Below are 23,295 nucleotides of genomic sequence, written 5' to 3'. Positions count from 1 at the left end.
GAATCTGCCCAACCCTCTACTAAAATGCCCTGCACATCACCATGGGCTCCCCTCCTCCCTCAAGACACCATGGGATCAGGAACTGTCCCTTACCCAGAGGAAGCAACTTGCGATAAAGTGGGCATGGTGTTACATGCCGGTCATCTATAATCCCAGCACTTTGTGGGTGAAGACAGGAGCGTCTGAGTTCTAGACCATCTTCAGCTACATAGTGAGTTTGATACCAGCCTGGGATACATGAGATTCTGTCTTAAAAACCAGACAAGCAAAACAAAACGAAACCGAAATAAGCAACAAAACAAAGGTGCTATGGATATGACCGTAAGGAACAATTGTTTCAATGTGACTTTAAAAGTGGTAGTTTCCCAATAGCAGATATGTGTATCACAAAGCAGAAAGCTGGACAGCCCTGCGAGATAGGAAATGCACATTTGGTAAGAAGCTGCTATTAGTCCTTTATTTAAAGAAGAGTAGAGTTGAATAGTATTAATTCTTGAGAGATGTGATTGGAGATAAGTTTCCAGTTGCCTCAACAACTGTGAGGTGATGTTAGACCCACGAGACTTGGGGGAATTTGAATTTATGAACGACTATGCGTTGCATTTGGAAACAGAGAAATTAATACTTACTTTTAATTAGATTCTACGTTCCTGGAAGGAATATGACCTGGCAATAGCGATCATAAATTATGGGAAAAAGATGTTGGACATCACATCAGGGTGCAAATCTCTGTTTGGTAACGAGCAGGATGAGACTGGAGAGGAGGTAAGGTGTTTGATTGTTTTGTTTGTTTCTCCTTTTTATGCATTTGGGTGTTTCACTCACTATCCTCAGACATATTCGAAATTGATCAATTTGTCATCTTTATGTCACAGAAAGTAATTTCATTAAGTTCTTTAATTTAAAAATATTTTTTGCTGGACGGTGGTGGCATATGCCTTTAATCTCAGCACTCAGGAGGCAGAGGCAGGCCAATCTCTGGGAATTAAAGGTCAGCCTGGTCCACAAGAGCTAGTTCTAGGACAGGTTCCAAAGCAACACAGAGAAAACCAGCCAAACAAAAAGAAACATTTAAGATATAGTCAAGAGCTAGCATATTGAATAGTTCACAGTCTGAACCCTGTCTCCAAAGTAGATGAGGTTAGACCTTTCTATGTTCAGTGGGACACTGAACTAACCATTTCTTAAGAATGCCTCTTTTGAGTTAAAGATGCTTTGTTCTTTCTAGTTGTGAAATTTGCCAGAAATACCAGTTTCACCGTTTTGGCCAAATTAAAGCAAGCTTTTATTAAAAAGTTAAATACTGACCAAATTCCATCTTGGTCAGGTCCATCACCTGGAAACCTTTCCAGCTGAATGGCCCAGAATGCACATGTTGGCGTGGCTTAGAAGGGCAAAACCCATAGACCAATGTACTTTCCCATGAGGCTTTGTTGTTAGTTTCCAGGAACTACAATTCCAGAATCCCAGGATGTCACCTGGTCCTTGGGCAGGTGGGGCTGACAATTTAACTTCAGGTTTAACAGTTCTTTGTGCATCACTGAAGGGGTTGAGCATGCACTGAATCTTCTAATCTCATCTCCAAAGTAGATCTATGAACATTAGTGATACCTCGACTCCTGTCTTTATGAGGCTGCTAATTTAAAGACGAATCTTCAGTGTGTGCTTCATAAGCAAGGGTCTTAGAGGGACTTAAGACTTTATTGCTTTTTATTTAAATGATGTAGGCCGCATGTGTTTGTGGGTCAGGCTTTGAGATGTTTCTTGGCCTACTGGTTTTCTGAGACACACCAGGAAGGACCTCTTACCTCTCCCAAATTGGCTCCAACCTCCCTGAGACAGAAAGCAAGGGGATTTGTTGCCTGGTAGGGTCCCAAGCATCCTGGGGAGAGGAATTTTAAGCTGTGGCATCTTTTGGGAGGGCAGGATGTGGGGCTTGTTTTTGTTTTGCCTCGAGGAATGTTAGATTAAACTGGAGGCAGTTTGAATCTGTTGTTTTCAAACCAACTGCTTACTCTACCCGCTAGTGCCCTGTGTCATCCAGGCCTTAAGTAAAGGCTCCTGTGCCCTTGGGTCTCACCCCTCTTTTCCTTGGAGCCCCTGGTTCAGCAGGAGGTTGTGACACTTCCCACTGACTAAGGTTGTAGGATCTGTTAATTTGTCAGAGGCGGAACTCACTAGAGCCGCTAGAGACCTCCTGGAAGAATAAAGAGGCTTAGAAGGTTTTGTTTGTGATAACAGGAGACAGTGCAGGTCAGTTCTCAGTCTCAGACAGAGAAAACATGGTGGGGAGCCTGGGCACACACAGGCCAGTCCTTAATCTGCTAATTACTGATCTTGTTAGGTTTTTGTGAAAGGCAGAGCGGGTAGAAGCAATTAGCTGGGTTGTAAAGGAGATCCTTCTGGGGAAACAAGAACAGAAAGGAAGAAAAGGATCCCTCCTGGGAGCTGGCTGGAGATTTCGTTTTGAGGGTTTTTGGAGGTGACAGCTACATTGGGAAGAGGGCAGGGACTGGATGTAGCTCAGTAGGCGGACTGCTGGTCTGGCATGCAGGAAGCCCCGAGTTTGATCCCTAGCGCTTCCTAAACGCCTGCAGCGGAGGAAGGAAGAGTAGGGGTTCAAAGTCCTTGGCTACTTAGTGGTTTGAGGTCAGCCTGGGCTGCAGAAGACACATTTTCAACACACACACACACACACACACACCACACACACACACGCACACTAGCTATAGCAGCCAGCACTGCTAATAAGAATGCATATTCTAGAAGGGGAGATCCTGGAAGGAAGGAGGGGAAGCGGGAGCAGTTTGGTTCTGTCCATGAACCTCTTAGCATGTCCAGCTAGAAGGCAGTATCAGCTGCTGTAAATTGCTAATTATTGTTGCTTAGCCTCACACATCACCTACTAAACAGGAAAGGGGGAAGCAGAACATAACACAGGTTTTCTAAAAATGACAACTTCCCTAACATGTTAAAATACATTTTGACATTTGCCAATGTTTCTAGGGTACTTGTTCTAAGAAAACTTCCAGAACCAAGAAGCCGCAGCAGGTGCTGCTGCCTGAAAAGATAAACGAACAGCTGGCCTTGCTGGAGACACATCTACTCAAACTGACAAAGCAATGTAATTTTTTTCCCCTCTTGTATCTGTTTCGTATTGTTTCTTGAAATGAGAAACTGTTTTGTTGAAAGAATTAAGATGAGATTAGTATTTGGTAAACCCTTTCAGGATTATACGGTGTGTCTACATTATACCATTAATCCTTTCAACACTTTGTTAGTAAGAGCACACTGTCTTCTACAGGTGCGCTCATGAAGATAAGGGACTTACTTAGGTTCGCATGGTTGGCTTGGACTTGGGCCTGTGTCTTTCAGCTTTAGAGTAGGTTTCTACAACCTTGGCACTCTTGGTTTTTTGGTTTAGATAGTTCTTTGAGGTGTCTTAGTTTGGGTTATTGTCGCTGTGATAAAACCCCATGATCAAAGAAATTGGGAAGGAAAGGGCTTTTATTATTGGGCTTACATGTCCATATTGGCCTTCTGTCGTCAGATGTTCCTCTCCCGTCCTACTGTTCCCAAATTGTAGCATGAATAATTAAAGCCCAGAAACAGATATTAGGTTCAACCTGAAGATCAGACAAGCAAAACATCCAGCCACTAGAGAACTGTTACCTCTATGAAATCTTCAGACTGAAAAAAAGCGAGTTCCTCTCTCATCCCACCTTATATTTCTCTCTAGTGCTGGGATTAAAGGTGTGCACCACCACTGCTTGGCCTCTATGGAGAGCTAGCGTGGCTGCTGGGATTAAAGATGTGTGTACCATTGTCTGGTCTGTATGACTGACTAGTGTGGCTGTTTTACTCTCTGTTCTTCAGGCAAGTTTTATTTATTAAAACACAAATAATATACTACTCTACCAAATACCCTGTGGCCACTTCCCAGATAATCGACTCAGAGGCTTAATATTATTTGTAAATGCTTGCTTGGTAGCTCAGTCTTATTACTAGATAGCTCTTATACTTTAAGTTAACCCATATTTCTTATCTACACTCTCACATGGCAGCACCTTTGATAGCATGGCACGTTTATCTCCTTCTGTGTCTAGCTGGTGACTCTGCCCTTCTTCATCCCATCATCTTAGTTTGGCTGCCCCACCTATACTTTCTGCCTGGCTGCTAGCCAATCAGCGTCTTATTAAACCAAGTTGAATGACAAGTCTTTACAGAGTACAAGAGGATTATTCCATAACAATGTTCAACTTCAGAGGAAGTTAGGACAAGAACTCAAACAGGGAAGGAACCTGGAGGCAGGAGCTGATGCAGAGGCCATGGAAGGATGCTGCTTACTGGCTTAACTTGCTTTTGTATAGAACCTAGGACTCCAGTACAGGATGGCGTTAACTACAGTGGGCTGGATCCTCCCCCATCAATCATTAAATAAGGAAACTGGACCTTTTTTCTCCACTGTCAAGTTGATATGAGACCATCCAGCGCAGTAGGGGTGTCTCTGTCCTAGGTCCTGAAGATGTGGTCTGGCATCCTGGGGCTCTGCTCATAGGAACAGAACACACCATCCATATCGTGGTAACTGACTGGGAAGCTAACCTATTGGTGGTAGTGTTTAGGTTTTGAATTGAGCTGAAGTTTTGAATTGAGCCTGATGCTGTGTTGTTCTTATAAATTAGTAAACCTAGTTTATGGAAAGCTGTAATTATTTAATCACAAACATAAAAATATAATTTCTTAAAATTTAAAGTGTTCTAAAATGTGATTTTTTTTATTCTCATATAGACAAAACTTTTATTAAAGAAATAAAATGTATTACTAGCTACACAGTAAGTTTTATGGTTCAGTAACCATAAAAATGTTTTTGGGAACTGTCTCCTATTGTGAGATACTATTCTAAATACATTATAAAAAATCATACAAATTCTCTATAACAATCACATAAGGAAATTGCTCTCTTTTAAAGGCAAGAAAACTGAGTCAGAGATTCTAAGTACCCCACCCTTGCCCACCAAATTTCATAGTTCAAAAGTGTCAAGGTTAGACCTTAAAGCAGAGCTGAGGCAGGGGGACCACAGACTCCAGGCCAGCCTGGGCTACATAATGAGTCCTTGTCTTAACACCAAGAACACGGAACTTGGCACAGACAGTCTGGCTCTGGTGGCTGTGCTGCACGTTGTGGCTTTGGAGTGACTTGGTTAAGGATGGCGAATGGACTCTAGCATGGCGTACATGGCTCTGGAGGCCTTGTCCCTCACCCCCATTCTCTCTGCCTTCCTAAAAACTGTTAGATTATATTCCCGAAGCCAGTCACTATGGTCCATTCCCTTCTTTGGACACTTCTGCCAGACTCATTCCTGAGACTCACCACCAAGGTCCAGCTAGCAGAGTATTATGTCACCTTTGGCTGCCCTAATTACCATGCCAATCAAAACTAAACCCTTCACCCTACAGGGCTTCCCACTTTACCTTTATAAACCACATTTCCCTCTGGGCCACCCCTGTCTACTCTCTCTCCAGAGGCAGTTGTTTGTCCCTCCGGGACAAATGCCCCTGCCCCCTCCCTTGTTCCTCATCCTCTGTCTCCTGTCTTTGTCCCTTATTCCCTGCCCTTTGTCCTTCTGGCGTAAATACATCTCCTTTGTGCTGAGAACTTGGTGTCCTATGCTGATAATGTCCCTTCAGATGGGCTTAATATGCCTGCTAGGTCTGACGGGGGTTTCCTTACATTTTAATGGGAAGGAAAGTAGATAACTGATCTTTTCTCACACTCCGAAATATGATATATTTGATATTTTAAGGCTCATGCTTTAGTATTTAGTTGAGTGTTTCCTCTGTTTTTAAAAACTCCCTCCAAAAGATGTGTATGTTTTGGTTGTTGTGATCCAAATAGAAACCGGAAATGACTAATGTTTTTTACCCTAGTCACCTTCACTGAACTCTCTGGATCAGAGGATCCCATCTTTCTTTACCCTGTGGTTTTGAACTGGACGGTGAAAGGCTCCATGAAGGAAGGTGAGTGATGGAAAGTGGTCGTGGCCACAGGCAGGCTGCTTCTGTTGTCTGCTTGGTATCTTCACCCATTGAGAATAGTGCAGCCTCTGAGAAACCTAAACAGGCGACTTGACATCTGGGAAAGCAGAGCCTCCCCAAGTGGCTTTGAAGTGAAGGGTGTCATTATGCAGCCAGCAAAAAGAAGGGCCCTGGGAAATGCGGTCCTTGCTTTAAGAATTCAGCTCTGAAGAGATGCGGTTTTCTGTTTGGCTCTGAGTGACAGGTGGTTCAGATCAGGATGAGATGTGACCGGCACTTCCTTCAGACAACCATCCGTCACAAGCAGTTTCAGTTAAGTTGCTCTTAATAGTGAGGTTTTTTGTAGAATAAACCAAGTATTCGGTTGTGAAATACGAGTGGCCATTGAAATAAAGCAGCAGCACATCCCACAGGTTCTCCTTCAGTGCTCAAAAGCGGGAAATCTAACCAGTGTGGGGCTCATCCCTGGAGAAGAGCAATCCTCCCCTTCTTAGCAGCCTTTAGCTGCCTGTAGATCTCCATCTAGGGATGGGGCCTCCACCCCGTAAGATTCCCCTCACCCTTCTTGGATGTTGATTGGTGCTGTCATTGTGCAGACTGAGGTAGTGTCGTGATTTCATGGGTGTGACTTCCCTGCCATATCTGGAAGACACAGTGTCACTGCAGACTTCCTGGTCTTTTGCTCTTTCACTCTTTCTACCCTCTTTTCCACAATGTTGTCTGAGCCTTTAGTGTAGGGGCTTTGACATAGACGTATCAGCTGGGTTGGGTACCTGTGGCTAGCTGTTCTCTGAGTTTTGACATAGACATATCAGCTGGGTTGGGTACCTATGGCTAGCTGTTCTCTGAGTTTTGACATAGACGTATCAGCTGGGTTGGGTACCTATGGCTGGCTGTTCTCTGCGTTTTGACCAGTTGTGACTTTCTATAATGATCTCCATCTGCTGCCAAAGGAGGCTTCTTTGATAAGTGGTGAGAGCTGCATTCATCTGTGAGTATAGTTGGTTTTTCAATACCAAATAGTCCTAAAATCATATACATATATCAGCACTATACAGACTCACTAGGTTGTACTTACATAAAATTATTGCTGTGTGTATGTATGTGTCTGTCTGTCTGTGAACAGCAATAATTTAAAAAAAGGATGGCATGATTTTGATAGATAATGGAGCCCACTCCATTCCACGGAAATAGGAGAGGGAGGGGGGAAATGGTACAATTATATTTTATTTAAAAATGAAATAAATATGTGGGAAATGCAAAAGCAGATCAGTCAGTGTGCCTGCTGTGACTAAAGATGGTTGGCCCTAGGAACCTTTTGGCACCCATTGCCAGGGGACACTGGTAACTCTCCAATGAACTTCTTTTTTTTCCATAGTCATGAAATTTAAGCAAAGACCGAGATTCCTTGAATTCTTTACACAAGTTATGCTCAAATGTATGAATGATGAAAAGTTTCAACTCGTGGTGGAGACAGCAGCTCCAGTGTTTGACTTCTTGAGAAGGTACCTGTGATGCTAGTTCTGCAGATGTCAGCAGCTTTTACAAAGGTAGATGGAAAAGAGCGTGGGGTAAATGCAGCTGAGCTGATAGATGGAGAAGGTTTGTGTTTCCGTGGGTAACTAACTAACTTTTAAAACATTTTTGTAACTGAACTAAGAGCCCAGACCAGAGCACGGTCCCATCACCAACGACAAACAGAACAGTCTATTTCCATTGACCAGTGTGAGTAACAGCATCTCCTTAGGCTGCAAGCGCCTTCTCGTGGGAGGTTGAGAATTCAGCGTCGCACTTGCTCTGCACAGGCGTCATGTGTTCATGATTCTGTCTTAATGAGCAGAGCCATTCCTTGGAGGTTTCATTGTGAAGTTCTTAGGAGTAAAATGGCTTGAATCTGCCCCTCGATTTCCTAAGGTGGAAAGATTGTCTTTACTCTGAAAGAAAATTGTAATGTCCCTTGCCAGTTATAAGCAATGCCAGATACATCCAACGTGTGTTTAGACCCCTCGTCTGTCATCATGGAGTATAAACCTATCTGTTCCATCTAAGTAAAAATAACATCAAGTAACGTGAGGTTTATTTTAAAAATGGCACCAAAAGAGGAGAGACCCCACACAGAAGCATTCTTTCTAAAATATGCACCTCATTTATGAAAACCATAACATGGGATATATGAGTATAATATTTTGAAAAGATGGAGGAGACTGTGAGTCTATTGAGTATAAGCAGCTGTGGTAATCAGAAAAGTGGTCAGAATTATAAAGCTGTATTCAGTTAAAAAACAGGTAAGACTTGTGAAAAGTAGTTGTTTTCAGTGATTGGGCAAGTTGAAAGAACCATGAAAGTCAGTAATTGATGATGATGATGATGATGATGAAAATGGTATAATGATGATGGTGATGATGATGGTGATGATGAAAATGGTATGATGATGATGGTGATGATGATGATGATGGTGATGGTGATGATGATGACAGTAGCTCTTCTAGAAGGTAAACAGGTGAAGTGAGTCATGAACATTATGATTGCGGCATCACAAATACCTGAGCCTGGAGACTGAGCAGTGCAGTGGACTTAGTGGTAGTTGTGTAAACTCAGGTCAAGGACATGATTTTGAATGTCTTCACCAAGTTGGGGTGAATAAGGACAGACCTAAAGAGGAAAGATACAAACGTACGTACATAATTAATAGGATAAATTTATATTTCCAACCTGTAGAGAATCAAGATATCTCTTTAAATCAAGAAGAATTAAAGCTTCTAGGAGGCTAATGATAACAAGAACCCAGCCTATGAGAGGCAACCAGAGCAGCAGCTGAGGACACATCCTTAGCCTTAGAATCTTCTGCTGCCGAGAAAGAAAAATGAACTGAAAGGAGTTCTCATTAAAGTCAAGAAATTAAAAAAGTGAATTGAAGAAAGACATAAGAAAAAAAATAAAGGCAGAAATGAATCAATTGCAAGTTGGCTTTGAGTCAGTTCAGTTGCCACAAAGGATCATTCTTTAGGAATATGAATAAAAATTTTAAAAATTTCCATGAGGCATAATAATAAAAGGAGAAACACAGGTCATGGGAAAAGAAAATATACTTTAAAATCTAGCTGAAAGTCATGGTTATCTGGAAAAATTTATACAACTGAGAAAAGCGGCAGAAACATTCGGCTAGCTGAGATTTGGCCAGGGCAGCTGTTCTATATTTCAAAGAGTTGAATGAGCACTTTTCCTTAGCATACAGCTTCCCATCAAGCCCAGTTCAGGGAGTAAACAAATAGAAAAAGTACAGAGCAGGTGTACTGAGCAGTATATAGAGGCAGAAGTCCAAGGTAAATGCTAGTATGTGAGCTCAGCCTTAAAATAAAGATTGAGTAGGAGACAGGAAAATGTAGTTACCATTGCTAGTTAAAGATTGAGTAGGAGACAGGAAAATGTAGTTATCATTGCTAGTTAAAGGAGCCATTAAGTGTTCTCTAGAACTTATGTGGTAAATTCAGTGATTCTTCTTGTAAAATGAAAATCAGATGATTTTCTATTAAATTAAGCCCCAAACTATTTTATCTTCTGACAATTAGCATTGTTCTGAAAGTTCTTGCCATTATATTAAGAAATTGGAAGTAGAGTTTTTATGCTTGCCACAACATGGAGAATTAAAAATGTTTGTTAAGTGGATTCCACAGTGAAATACTCTAAAAATGGAGACACTGGCAAGTACTTGTTTCTTTTAGCTTAATCTAAAGATAATTAGCAAGAAACTGTTGAATTTCATAGTTAGATGCAAAATCAATAACTTTCCTGTATGAACTTGAAAGTTTAATGAAAAATCCAGTTTTTACAGAGTACATGACTAAATTGACTAGAGATTATGTGGGAGTCTTGACTATTATGAAGAAGAGACCAAGCATAATTTTATATAAGACTTATGTATGTATTTTACATGCTATATATAAAATTAAAATTCGGTACCTCACTTTCTAGTCAGACACAATTTTGTAAAGGTTTCTATTATCTTAAAATTTCTTTGTTGGTTTATTACAATTTCAATATGGATTCTTTCAGGTAAATTGTAGGATGTTCTAGAATCATGAATGGTCTTTGAAAAAGAACAATGAAAGAGGGTCAGACTGTCCAGTAAAGATCAAAGAGTCCTGCTTGTGAAATAATAGGCAGAGCACCATTGAGACTTACTTGTTGGAGACATATATTAATAAACAAAAAAATGTAGAGGTCACAAAATAAATGTTAATGTTGCGGACATAGCAATTTGAGAATATGATTTACCCAAACACACCATAATAATATAGAAAGCCCTCTGAGCTGCAGAGAGCTGCAGGGTTGCAGGAGTGGAGGATGTGTGATGTGTGAAGGATGAGGGTTGTGCTGTGCACAGACGATGATGGAGAGCACTCATCTTTGACCTCCTCTCCATCCACCTCTTCCTGCATGATACGGCCACCTCCACCTTGACCGTTTGGTACTGTGAGAGGAGAAATACCAGTTTCAGGGTGCAGCTTGGAAGTGAAGGAGTCCCCATGTTACCAGCAGTCGCAGGTCCAAACACCAGCTTGGCTAGATGAAATATCTGCCTAAATAACTGGGGGTATTCTCAGAATTGCTGCGGCTGCGTGGGAGCCCATCCAATCAGAGGGTTCATGATCATCTTCACAAAAACTGAAGTGAGGGGTCGGGGATTACTTGGTGGATGTGAATACTTTCTGGATAGAGATGCATGAGAGCGCCTCTAGTATCCACGTGAATGACCAAGTACAGACACAGCTCTAGTACCGTGGGTGGTGGGGACATAGCTACTGGGACTTTCTGACAACCAGCATTAGTCAAAATAGCCATCCCTAGGTTCAGAGAGAAATGCTAGCACAGGGGAGTAGCGGGGAGTCTGAAAGATCAGATTGGAATATCACATGTTACCCTCTGGCCACAACGTCTGCATAGCTGCTCATTTAAACACATGTGCACACACAACAGTCTCACACACACACAGAGAACTTATAATATACAAACTGTAGTATGATGTCAACCGTCACTACAAACAAAAGTTCATTTTGAACATAGTGTTTTCTAACCCAGGAACTATTTATCAAGACTCATTCAGTCATTGTCTTAACCTTGTAGCTTTGCATTTCATTCAAGTTTTTGGTTTCCATTCATCATGTTAGAACAGGATTTTGTTTTTGTAGCAAGAATTAGAAATTCCAGAAAAATGCATGCATTTCAGGAAAACTAGCTGACAATTGTCAGTCGCAAGATCCTGAGAGGACGGTATCTGGATAACAGATCTGCCGGAAACCATGCCAGGAAAACTAGGCTGAGTGCTCCTAAAGGGACCGGGAAGAAAGTTTAGCCAGTGGCAGTGGTGGTTGGGAGTTCCTGCAGGACGGAACTAAAAAGACTGGAGTCGGTCAGAGGCAAGACAGTTTGTCTGGGGCCTCTGTGATGGGGCTTTTGTCTTGATAGTGAAGGGAGGTAGCTATAGATCATTTTCAGTCCAGTCCCGTCCACCTATGCCCTACTTTCAGCTCTTCCTTTTCCCCTGTGGACACCCGCCCTCGTCACAAGTTTTCAGTGTGAATGACATTGTACTGTTAAGAGGCCAGCTGCCCTTCATGTCCAGGGGTCCTCACCCAAGTGAAGCATGGAGCAGGCTGTCTGGGCACCTCCTTTTTCACAGTTTCAGTGACAGCGTTAATTAGAGATTTAGGACTCTGAGATTCTTGTCACCTCCAGCTTCTGCCTATTTTTGACTTTTTCTTTTTGTGTGTGGATTAGGAGAAACGAGTCCCTCATTGGAGTAAAAAGGTTAAAATGCAAGGACGGCGTCTTTTGTAAGAAGGCAACCAAGTTGTCTCCCAAGAAATTTAAAGCCATAGTCATTGAGATTGGAAGAGTAAGTTTTTAAAAAATGTGTTTTAATAATTAATAAAATCAATGAAGATTAATAAATATATTATTAATATATTGATAACATTGAAGATAATATATATCTAGAGATTGTTGATTGTATCTTGTTAGAATATGAAAGAGAAAGAAATACCAGTAGGCATTATTTTATAATAAATAAGTTCTTAAATAACCATATAGATGTTCTCATAATCAGATATTTTTGTCTAAAGGATCTGTTTTTACTTTTTATAGCTACTTATTTACTTTTACATGTATGGGCATTTTCTCTGCATATATATCTGTGTTCCATGTATGCACCCGGTGCCCACAGAGGCCAGATGAGGGCCTAAGGTCCCCCGAACTGGAGTTAGAGATGATTGTGAGCCAACATGTGGATGCTGGGAATCAAACCCAGGTCCTCTGAAAGAGCAGCAAGTGACCTCTGACCTCTAGTGCTGTACCATCTCTCCAGCCCCCTGATAGTGGTTTTCATTAAAGGATGTTGGAAAGCCAGTGTGTTTCAAGGCCAGAAGATAAGCATCACATTGTGGGGAGATAATCCCTTTATGTTCCAGTTTTGACTTGTAACATCTATTCTCTTTTCATGAAGAGCGTAGATGTGCTACAACGCAGAAAAAGGAAGAAAAAGGAAACTCTCAAAGATTTCTTTTTCAAGAATCCCTCCATTTTTGAACTGTCGGAGCAGGAGAGGTATCTATGAATTGTCAGCATTATTACGTGATGCTTACTCCCTGCTGGGCACTGATTTGGGTACTGGGGATATACGGCGGGGGGGGGGGGGGGGGGGGGAGGGGACCGGATATGATGCAATAATCAAACCCAGTGGGTTGCACTCACAAAGAAGACGTGAAAGTGTGTGTGTGTGTGGGGGGGATTGAAGAAAAAACGACTCTAGTGGGAGGGGGAGGGAGACCAGAGAGGTGATGCAGGACCAAATGGCTGAAGTTCATTACGTAAATGTCTGAATGTGCCAAACAGCAACAGCAGGAAAACATCAGTGTTTCAAGGCACTTACAACTGCCGGAAGTGCAGTAACCAACACGAATCAGAGACGGCTATGAATAGGCTATCCTGTGGAGTGTTGGCTACAGAGCCGCTGGTGGCCACCAGGAGTCCAGAGCAAGTTACGAATGGCTTTTTATCTTCAGAGGACAGAAGTTTAAAAAGAAATTTATTTTTATTTCATGCGTATGAGTGTTTTGCCCTCACGTATGTGTGTGCACCATGTGTGTGCACCATGTGTGTGCAGTGCCCATGAAGGTCAGAAGAGGGAACACTGAAACTAGAGTCTCAGACGGCTGAGTGCCATAGGGGAGGTGCTGGGAACTGAGCCCAGGTCCTCTGGAAGATCAGCCATGCCCTCAAATGATGAGCCATGTCTCCCCCTAAATGATACTCTCTTTTAGATGGTGCCATCTGTTGGGTCATCTGTTCTCTAACAGTAGATTCTCTGGTCACTGACCCCTTTGTTATTTACCGACTATTCATGGATTTAATTTTGGGACCTCTTCTCTGTCCCGTGAGTCTGTTTACCTGTTTTCTGGATCAGTAACCTGCTATTGCAATTACTTTGGCTCTCAAGGAAACTGTCTGATAGAAACCATCCCTGCAGTATGTTGTTTTCCTTCACTCAGGTCTTGAATAATCTTTTCTGAAGTAGTTCACGCTAGCTTACTGTGTAACAGGAGGAATTCTATTGTGAATTTGAAAGGAGAATTGAATATATATGCCAGCTTGGGAAATTTTGTTTGGTTTCTTTGTAACGCCACAGCTTTCTTGTAGAAGACAGACTGTATCTAAAGATCTTGTAATGTTTTTTGATACATTGGGTGGTTTTTACCCAGATGTGTTGCTATATAAAGCACTATTTTTGTATGGATTTTAAAATTACTTTCTGAATTCTGATAGTCTTTGAATAGAGATATACTAGAATCCTGGTATGTAGATGGTCTGCATGACTTGATCCTTTACTCCTGGGCTCAAGTCTGTCTGTGTGGATGGTCTAAAGGTCTGATTCATTCTTCTCTAGTGTTCAAGCCTCTGGTTTCTTTTTTTCGTTACTGACAGGCTAAGACCTCAAGTATAATACCGAAAATCCTGTGATATGGACATTCTTATAACATGTACATTAAGATACTTTTTTCAGATAATTGAAGATTTGTATGCATTTTTGAGAGACAGATCCGAGAAGCTCTTTACCTAGTTTCCAAGGGACTGTGACTCTTTAGAGTATCACAAACAATCCAATGACTTTCTTCAGAGTATAGCAACTTTATGTGAATCCATACACGTCTCTCTCTGTATATATGTTTAGTTCTGTGCAATCTGTAGGACGTATGTGGCCATCACCAGCATGGTGAGAGGTCTCGCTGTGAGATTACAATTCAATATTAGGTTGCACTCTCTACTTTGTGCACTTGTGAACTGGCTTGTCTGCACTGCGGGATGTGCCCCGTCCTCCTGCTCACTTCCTGGACTCTTGTTACTAGTGGAGGTCCTGTGGGTGCTCTTTAGCTCTTGAGGATAACAAGAGTTCTCTATGCAATGACAGGATTCATTTTGTTTTGACAGCAACACTTTACATTTTCAGAATAATCATTTAAAAGATTCATGGTTTTGGTAGAAAATGTAACCTATTACAACAACAGAAAGCCCGGAAGCCTTGACTTAAAGGACCTTTGTTAACCAAAATTCATATATTCAGAACTGAACAATAATGTCAAGTGTGTGTATCAGAGGGAAGTGTAGGTAGAGGTCATGACAGTAGAAAGGTGTCCAAGAGAGGAGAAAGGGGGGCTTATAGGAAGAGGGTGGGGAGGGTGTTGGGCATATATAATATAAAAGTAGAAAAGGGAATTACTGGGGTTGAAGGGTACGGTGGGGGGCAGGGAGAGTGGGGAAAGAGGCAGGTATGAGATGGCAACCAATACCAAGTATGTATAAAAATGCAGAAAGGAAAACCATTGTTCTAACTTTAAAAATGCATTTGTTCCTCCTTCATTCTGCAGCTATCTGATAATTCTAATATTTGTCTTCCTCCCTCTGTTTATTCCTCCTTTCCCTATTATGTGTGTGTGTGTGTGTGTGCGCACACGCGTGTGTGTTGATTCAGATTCAGAACATATCTTAGGGAGCACAGACTCTCCATTATCAACACTGCAGCTTGAAACAGGATAGCCGGGAGACCTTAATGAACAGAGATAGTTGGGTCTGGCTGACCCCTAGGCATCTAGAGCAGGTGCAGACAGAAAATAGTAATTTCTAATAGATTCACAGGTGATGGTGATTCTTCTGGTCTTGATTAGAGGGACTGTTATAGGGCAGGACATTTTGACCTGCCCTGGTTGAACCTGATCTCTGTCTGTCTGTCTGTCTATCCATCCATCTACCTACATACCTGTTTACCATCTCACTGTCTGTCTCCCTGCATGCCTGCCTATCTATCTAATATCTCTCTCTCTCTCTCTCTCTCTCTCTCTCTCTCTCTCTCTCTCTCTCTCTCTCTCTCTCTGTGTGTGTGTGTGTGTCTATCTGTGTATGTGTGTATTTGTTAACCTTTTAAATGTATGTCACAAAGAATGGTGCTGACCAATGGGACAAGATTATTAGATACTGTACAAAACAGACTGTTTTGAAGAAACAAAGTGATGCCCATGAACAACTAGTTATAAACATAGTTAAGCTACTTGGATAGTTTTTTTTGGGTGTGTGTACATGAGATATTTTGTCCTGATCCTCCATTAGAGGGTCAGAGGTTGACATTGAGGGTCTTCCTCAATTGCTCTTTACTTCAGTTTTGGAGTCGCGGTCTCTCTGGGTTTGGAGCTTGCTGATTAGCTAGACTGGCTGGCTGCTAACCACCTCTCCCATGTTGCAATTACAGCTGTGTGCCACCGCAGCCATCTTTCAATGTGGATTCTGGGAATCCAGACTCATGTCTTTGTGACTGCATAGCAAACAGTTTACCAGGTGATCTATAGGAATGATCTTTGAAAAGATTAAATGTATGCTATCTTTTAAAAATTTGAACTGTCAGGCTGGAGAGGAGGCTCAGTGCTTAAGAGCACTGACTGCTCTTCCAGAGAACCTGTCTCACAATGTTTGTTATTCTAGTTCCAGGGGACTTGAAACCCATGACAAAACACCAACGCACATACAATAAAAATAAACAAATTAAAAAACTTGAACCATTATAATGCTTTGAAGGCAGAGGCAGGAGAGTGGAGAGGTCAAATCTAGCCTGGGCTACATAGTGAGATCTACTCTCTGAAATCAAAATCAGACTCAATTATGAACTATTAAATACAGATTGGACATTTCCCCCTCTTAGTGTATTGAATTTGTTCATTTTGGAGGTTATTTCTTCTACATTTGATTGAAATTTTATTTCCTGTAGAGTCTAATTAATGTTAGGCAAAATCTTGCTCCATTGTTTTTTTTCCCTTAAGGACCGATGTAGAGAAATGAAGTTGTTGTTTATATTGAAAAAAAAAAAACTGATCAATAGGAACATTGCATAGCTGTGTCATCCCAGTGGCCTTTTGTTTGAACTGAAGTGTGAGAGACTCCTGAAGGCGACTAGGCAGTGTCCCTGTCCCCTGTGCTTCTCCTCGCAGCCCTTCTACCACACTGTTTTCTATTTTGAGAACCGAGGAGATGATAAATGAGCCAAAAATTTGCACAAGGGTAATCAAGTGACGTCATGGTATATTCTGTACAAATTGGAACCCTCCTTCTTCCTCTTCCTCTTCCTCCTCCTCTTTTTTTAATTTTTATTTTTTTAAAGTTTTTTGAGACAGGGTTTCTCTGTGTAGCCTTGTCTGTCCTGTAACTTGCTCTGTTGGTCAGGCTGGCTTTGAACTCATACAGCACCTGCCTCTGCTGCCCAAGTGCTAGGATTAAAAGTGTGTGACACCACCTCCCAGCTGGAATAATTTTTCTTTATTTAGTGCTTATTTAAACATTTTTAATTTTTTGTATAACTTCAAACCATCTTTTTCCCTTGGAAGAAACAAAAGAACAGATGTTAAAAAAATGGCATACCGAAGCCTGACAGATAACTTGAATCCCATAATATTAAATTATGTCAAAAGAAAGCGGTTTCACCAAATACTTCTTGAAGAGCTCCCTTGGAGAGCACAGATGAACCTGTATCTGGCTAGCGCACACTTCCACTTGTTTTTACTGAAGCTGGCCGAGCGCACGAAGATGAGGTTCAGCACTTCGCATTTTAATGTCAGGTATGGAATGATACTGGGAAGTCCACCCCGTTTATGTCATGAACAGGAACTATGCACTTGAATGCCTGAGGTGTCAGTTTCGCAATGTTTCCAGGATGGTGTACTGTATTTTCCATTTTGTTATAATGGTTTCTTTGCCAAACAAATGCTCTGTCATGGCTCATGTGGTGCTAATTTGCCAACCTTTCGAATAAGCTTATTGTATGGCTTCTAGTGCGAGGGTAACTCCATAACAGTGTTGATATTAGCAGGCGTCATGTCACTATTACTTTCATTCAGAGGTATATTTGAAGCCTGCAAAAACAGAAATCAGATTTTCTTTTCTTTTTTTCTTTTTTAAGTGATAAGATTTTTAATGTGGTATTTGTGCCATGAAGTCAGCAGGCAATTTCAGATTTTATTCTGTACCTTTGGCTAAGTACTGAGGTAGATAAAAATAGAGGATTATACTAAGGAATGCTAGGTATCTGTTGCAAAGGTGATATAAAGTCTTCCATCCAAAAGATGCTTGCCAAAGAACTCTTCCATGCAGGGCAGTGAGCTAAATGCCATGAGTATGTAAAGACAGACAGTCTATATCTATATCTATATCTATATCTATATCTATATCTATATCTATATCTATATCTGTATCTATATCTGTATCTATCTATTTATCTATGCCTGGTAGTGTTGATAAGCACCCATACATAACTCTATTTGTTGGTAGATGGTCAAGCACATTTAAATTCTTTGTTACAACTTGGTGGCTTTCTTCTGACTTGACTTTATAGGAAGGGATTTGAGGAGATGGTATTCCTGGATGTTGATGGATGGCAAGGTTTAGAAGTAACCAGCCAGAGAAGTAGGCATTCTTGGTAGTTGGAATAGCATAAGTCAAGAGTCCAGATGGGAAACAGGACAAGAATCCCAAATCGTCTGACGAGAATCTAGGGCATCTCAAAGAGGTGGTGAGAAATAGGAAAGTCAGTGGGTACCAAGCCATGAAGGGTTTTCAGTTTGTGTTCATTTGAGCTTTGTGTCCCATATGGCAGGAGATTATTAAGGATTTTTGACAAGGAGTGTTCTTGGCTACACACGAAATGGGTTGGCTGGAGGAAAGACTGAAGAGCGGATGTGAACTAAGAAGGTTGTTTATTTCAGTAATCCAGTGAGGCAAAGAAATGCAGGCTCGAATCACAAATGAACTTGGCCCCTTCTTTGGTTTCTCCAGAAGTTCGATTAGAACCCTTGGAAGACTAACCTTCGCAAAATCGCTACATTCAAATGGTCAGCCAGCTGGGCATGATGGCTACAGTTATAGTACTGGGGCTAGGGAGGGAGGATGGTAATAGCCTAGGCCACAGAGTGAGTCCAGGGTCAAAGAAGCGATCGTAGGCTTGGTAGCACGGCCCATGGCAGTAAAGAGACAGGGTTGCTTGGTATCCTCTGCGTACCGAGATGGCTTCTTCAAGTTTCCTTATCATGTGTCACCAACTTTGCCTGATGGCAGCACAAGAAAACAGTCAATGGTCAAAGTTAGGCTGGGGGTGATTGCTGCTGCCAGCTTTGATTTTATTACCATTATTAGTGGGTGCTTGGCATTTATATTTGTAAGATTGCATAGTGCTCAGACTTTGTTGATGTATTTATTGTGCTAGACAGTGTTGATGTATTTATTGCCTGTATATAGTCATTGTACTTTTTGTATATAGTTTTCTTATATTAGTTAAAGCCTTTTTATTTTAGACAAAAAGGGGGGGAAAGAAACATGGTTATGGACATATTCTAAGCAGAAGGTATCTTCACTGAATTGTACTTAAATTGTGTGATTTTATTATTTTAGTAGTCTTTATTTATTGCACTAGTAACGATTAAAGCCAGGGTGTTATACTTATTAGGCAACTGGTCTACTACAGAGCTGGCGCTCCAGCCCAACATAAATTATTGCTGTGAACTCAAAGTGAGTAGAGACCTTATTCTCATCTTCAAGAATCCTTTTAGGGAATGGTACAGTAAGTGTCTAACAATATAGTTACATTATATAATCTCAACAGTGTGTGGTAAGGTGCTGAGGGCTGATTACCTGCCAAGAGAATTTATGGTCTAAAATCATAACTACTAACGGTTTAAAAATAAAATCTGGCTGTATTTAAGAGAGTTTAGTTTTGGTTAGCTGCTTATGTTGTTTTTCATCATATATATTAATTTATATACGACATTACATATATTTATATATTATGTATATTATTTATATAGAGATACAATTCATTTTTGGCTCCCTTTTCAGTTTCCGATCATGTGACCCTAGTCTCTTCTCACTGTACCATTGTGGAATAATATTACCAACCACAAAGCTGACTGTAGACAGCTACCAAGCAATGCTGGATGTCTTGATGGCCTCTAAAAAAAAGAAGCCCAACCAACCCACAGGTAAAGAAAGTGTGCTTATTGACAGCTGTATTAATTGCCTCTAAGTCTTTATTCACTAACACAAATATAAGAATATCACACATACACACAAACACGTGCGTGTGGAAAGAGATATACATATCATTTCCAAAAGCCCAGCAGTTTAGTTGTGTTGGTAAGTTTTGGTAATCACTTTGTGTGAGACTTTAACAAGTTAATCACTTTGCGTGACTTTAACAAGTAAGTATTTAATGTTCCACCATAAATCATTTTGAACACTCGGCAAATATAATTCTCTTTTGTTAAGTATTGACAGACTCTGGCTGCTCAAGCTAGAGAAGGACTTGCTAGCAGGTATGATATCTTAGTGAAAGTCACTTTTCAAATAGATTCTATCAGTGGCCTGATATTGACAGGCACAAATACAGTCTTGGTGGCTGATTTTGTACTTGAGACAGTCCACTGTTGCCCTACAGGCTCCCATTTGTACCTTCTGTGAAAGTCCACTTCAAGGCAAATGAAAGACTACTCTGCTGCAGGACAGGAAGACCTGTTACAGGTTCAGTTTGTACAGTCTCTGGGTGGTGGAAACATAACAGGCACAGAGGTCTTCCTGTCTGGGTGCTGCACTGACTCTTGCCTGTCAAATTTGGTTAATTTTAAACCCTTGTTTGTAAAGATGATAGAGCCTGGAATACTATTTTTCACCAGCAGGTTTTTCTATCTTGACTTCTACCTATTTCACAAATAAAAACGTGTTTCTAGTATCTTGAGATACTATTAAAAATTCATGTATGCATATTTTCATTCTGGCATTAAAATATTTTATGTGTATTTTGGCTGCATGTATGGATGTGGACCATGTGTATGTATAATGCCAGTGGAGGCCCAAAGAGGGGATTGCATCCCCCGGGACTGGAGTGGCAGGTGATTGTAAACCTCCATGTGGGGCTAAAAATTGAGCCCGGGTTCTCTGGAAGAGCAGTTAGTGCTCCTGACCTCTGAGCCCTCTCTCAGATCCTTTAATGCTGTTGTTTAAGCACAGAGGACTTTCTTGCTGACCAGGGTTCTCAGTAGCTAGTTAAATTGCCTTGGTAGTGTTGGTTCCCAGTGAGGTATTGGACATGCTTTGGATTCTTCTAGGTGCAGATCTGTACCCATATATCATATAATGTATATCCACATCGTCAAAGAGAAATTCCATGGACATAACATCTGATTTATTTATTTATTTATTTATTTATTTATTTATTTATTTATTATAAATCAATCAACATATATGCCTTGTCTCTAGCTTCAACCCACTGTCATATTGGAGAAATGGTGTGGGAAGTCCTTCTGTCTGTGTGTTGCTTTTATTGGTTAATGAATAAAGAACTGCTTTGAGCCCATGGTAGGGGAGAACAGAACTAGGCGGGGAAAGCTAGGCTGTATGCTGGGAGAAAGGGCGGAGTTAGAGAGATGCCATGTAGCTCCCCACCAGAGACAGATGCCAGAACTTTAGCTGGTAAACCACAGTCTCGTGGCCTTACACAGATTAATAGAAATGTGTTAAATTAATATGTAAGAGTTAGCCAATAAGAAGCTAGAGCTAAGGGGCCAAGCAATGATTTAATTAATACCGTTCCTGTGTGATTATTTTGGGGCTGAGCTGCTGGGCACCAACAAGCATCCCCCTCCTTACAACAGAGACAGGACATTAGAGTTGAACTGTTTAGTGACCATATGGGAGAGGAGATAAGTGGCAGGCAAAACGCTTCTGGATTGATTGATGTCACCTCAGCAGAGGAATGAGTGGCCAGGGTGCTACTCTCTCAAGAGCGCACAGCTCCTGGGGATGACTGGGAAGACTGAAGGACATTGGCCTCTGTCACAATGCTTCCTAACCCCTGTTCACACCTTTCATTGCCTTGCTCCCTTTGCCCCCAACTTAGCCCAAAGTGCTCTTCTCTGCTTCGCCACAGGGGGGTAGCCATGCCTGCTGACCTCAAACTGATAAGTGCCCCTTTCTCTAGAAACCTCCCCTGGTTGGCTGTGTCTCTGATTGTCCCATTTCTTCTCCAAATTTATGTGACATGGTCATGTGTTACCATTACACAACATACGCCATCTTTGTTGGAATGTAATGAGGAATTTATGCTTTGTATCTTTTTTCCCCTGGGTAATGTTTTTTTGACAGCGTTGTGATTTATTTTTGGAATGCAGATATTGAAGATTTTTCTGCGTTTTGGAATTCAAAAAGTGAAGAGAATGTTTCCAAGATAAAAACAAATACACTTTCTGAATCAGAATCTCAAGTAGGCATTTATATTAATGCCAGAGAGAAGGATCGAGCCCTGAACTGGGGACTGGATCATTTTATGAAAATATTCTCATGTTCCAGGAGAGCAATGGTAACGTAGTCCTTTCCTTTGTTCCTGCAGTGGACCAGACGTGAGGTTCACCTATAAACCCGGATGTGTGAGATGCGTTCACTTACTACGTGCAGCCTTCACCTTGCTAGGTTTTGCCTCAGCCAGTTTTGAGGTTTGCTGGCTATGTGTTGTCTGGCTGTGTGGATCATCTTTTTAGCTGTCACCTTTGCACCCAGAACCCCCTTGTGACCCTTGTTGCCCCGAGGATCCTGTGATGATGCGTGCGCCTTGACTGCTTTCCTGCAACAAGCAGGAAGTGGGATTCTTTTGTGATAACATTGGGCGTGTCTCCAGTGTCACCGTGACTAGTGGGGTGCCATAATCTTCTCTCTTTCCTCTATCTCAAGGGAAGATTAAATGATGCAGGATGTGAAAACTCCGCTCTTGTCTTAACTTCCTGAAACCTCTTAATTTTATCAGCCATTTATGTCCATTTATGTCAATGCTTGTTTCTCTCGCTCTCTTTCTCTCTGTCTCTCTCTCATGTGTGTGTGTATGCGTGCACACGTGTGTGCGTGCACACGTGTGTGCATGTGAGTGTGTGTATGTGGTATATGTGCACATGTGGGTGCAGGCGTGTGTATCCAGAGGCCAGGTGAGGACATTTGCTGTCCTGCATGAGTCTGGCATTCAGTGCTTTATGCTGTCATAGAACCCCTCACTAAACCTTGAGCAAACCCCAGTGATCCTCCTGCCTCTGGCAACCCCAGCAGTAGCCCAGTGCTATAGTTACAGGTACAGTCTACATATTACTGTGGCCATGCCTGGCTCTTTATGTGCGTCCTAGAGATTTGAACACAGGTCCTCAGGCTTACACAGAAACCATTCTTACCTCCATCTCTGCAGCCATCACTTGCACTTTTAAAATACTAAATAACAGATAGCTAAAGTCAGGATTGAAATTATTAGCCATAAAGGAATTAGTTTCTTTTTAATCATAGCAGGGAAGTCCTATGTTTAAAATGTCTTGAAAGGTAAGAGGACCACTATACTTTCAAGGCAAATACCACTTGGGTTCAGGTAAACCCAACCATTCCCTTGATGATGATGTTAATTTTGTGCTCCTGTCTGTTAGCTGCAGACTGCTGGAGGAGCTAAGCCCTGCTCACGGTGTGGAGCTCAGCTCTCCTTGCTCCCATATCTCCTCCCCCTCCCATTGCAAAGGCACTCAGTCTGCTTCCTCCCCAGCTCTCATTTCACCCTTCATCCTTATGTTCCTCTCCTCCTTCACATCCTCACGTGACCTGCTTACTTTAGGTTCCTGCACATCCCCTCCCGCAGAAAGGAGTCTCTCCTGA

General features: G+C 41.6%; 1 protein-coding gene across 1 annotated transcript in view; it reads left to right on the top strand.

Moving 5' to 3' along the window:
* The window catches only part of Cfap54 (cilia and flagella associated protein 54), a 255,271-nt gene that overhangs the window by 91,199 nt on the left and 140,777 nt on the right, over positions 1-23,295 (top strand). Inside the window, exons 27-35 of the mRNA XM_057757648.1 lie at positions 640-765; positions 3,007-3,124; positions 5,932-6,021; positions 7,418-7,544; positions 11,818-11,935; positions 12,542-12,642; positions 16,962-17,192; positions 19,462-19,604; positions 21,789-21,976. Of these exons, the coding sequence (XP_057613631.1) occupies positions 640-765; positions 3,007-3,124; positions 5,932-6,021; positions 7,418-7,544; positions 11,818-11,935; positions 12,542-12,642; positions 16,962-17,192; positions 19,462-19,604; positions 21,789-21,976 (1,242 nt within the window). The remainder of the gene's footprint in view (positions 1-639; positions 766-3,006; positions 3,125-5,931; positions 6,022-7,417; positions 7,545-11,817; positions 11,936-12,541; positions 12,643-16,961; positions 17,193-19,461; positions 19,605-21,788; positions 21,977-23,295) is intronic.

The sequence above is a fragment of the Chionomys nivalis genome, chromosome 25 (assembly GCF_950005125.1).
Source record: "Chionomys nivalis chromosome 25, mChiNiv1.1, whole genome shotgun sequence".
NCBI classification, from domain to species: Eukaryota; Metazoa; Chordata; class Mammalia; order Rodentia; family Cricetidae; genus Chionomys; species Chionomys nivalis.
Note: the sequence above shows the minus strand (reverse complement) of the source record. Positions and strands in the feature narration are given on the sequence as shown.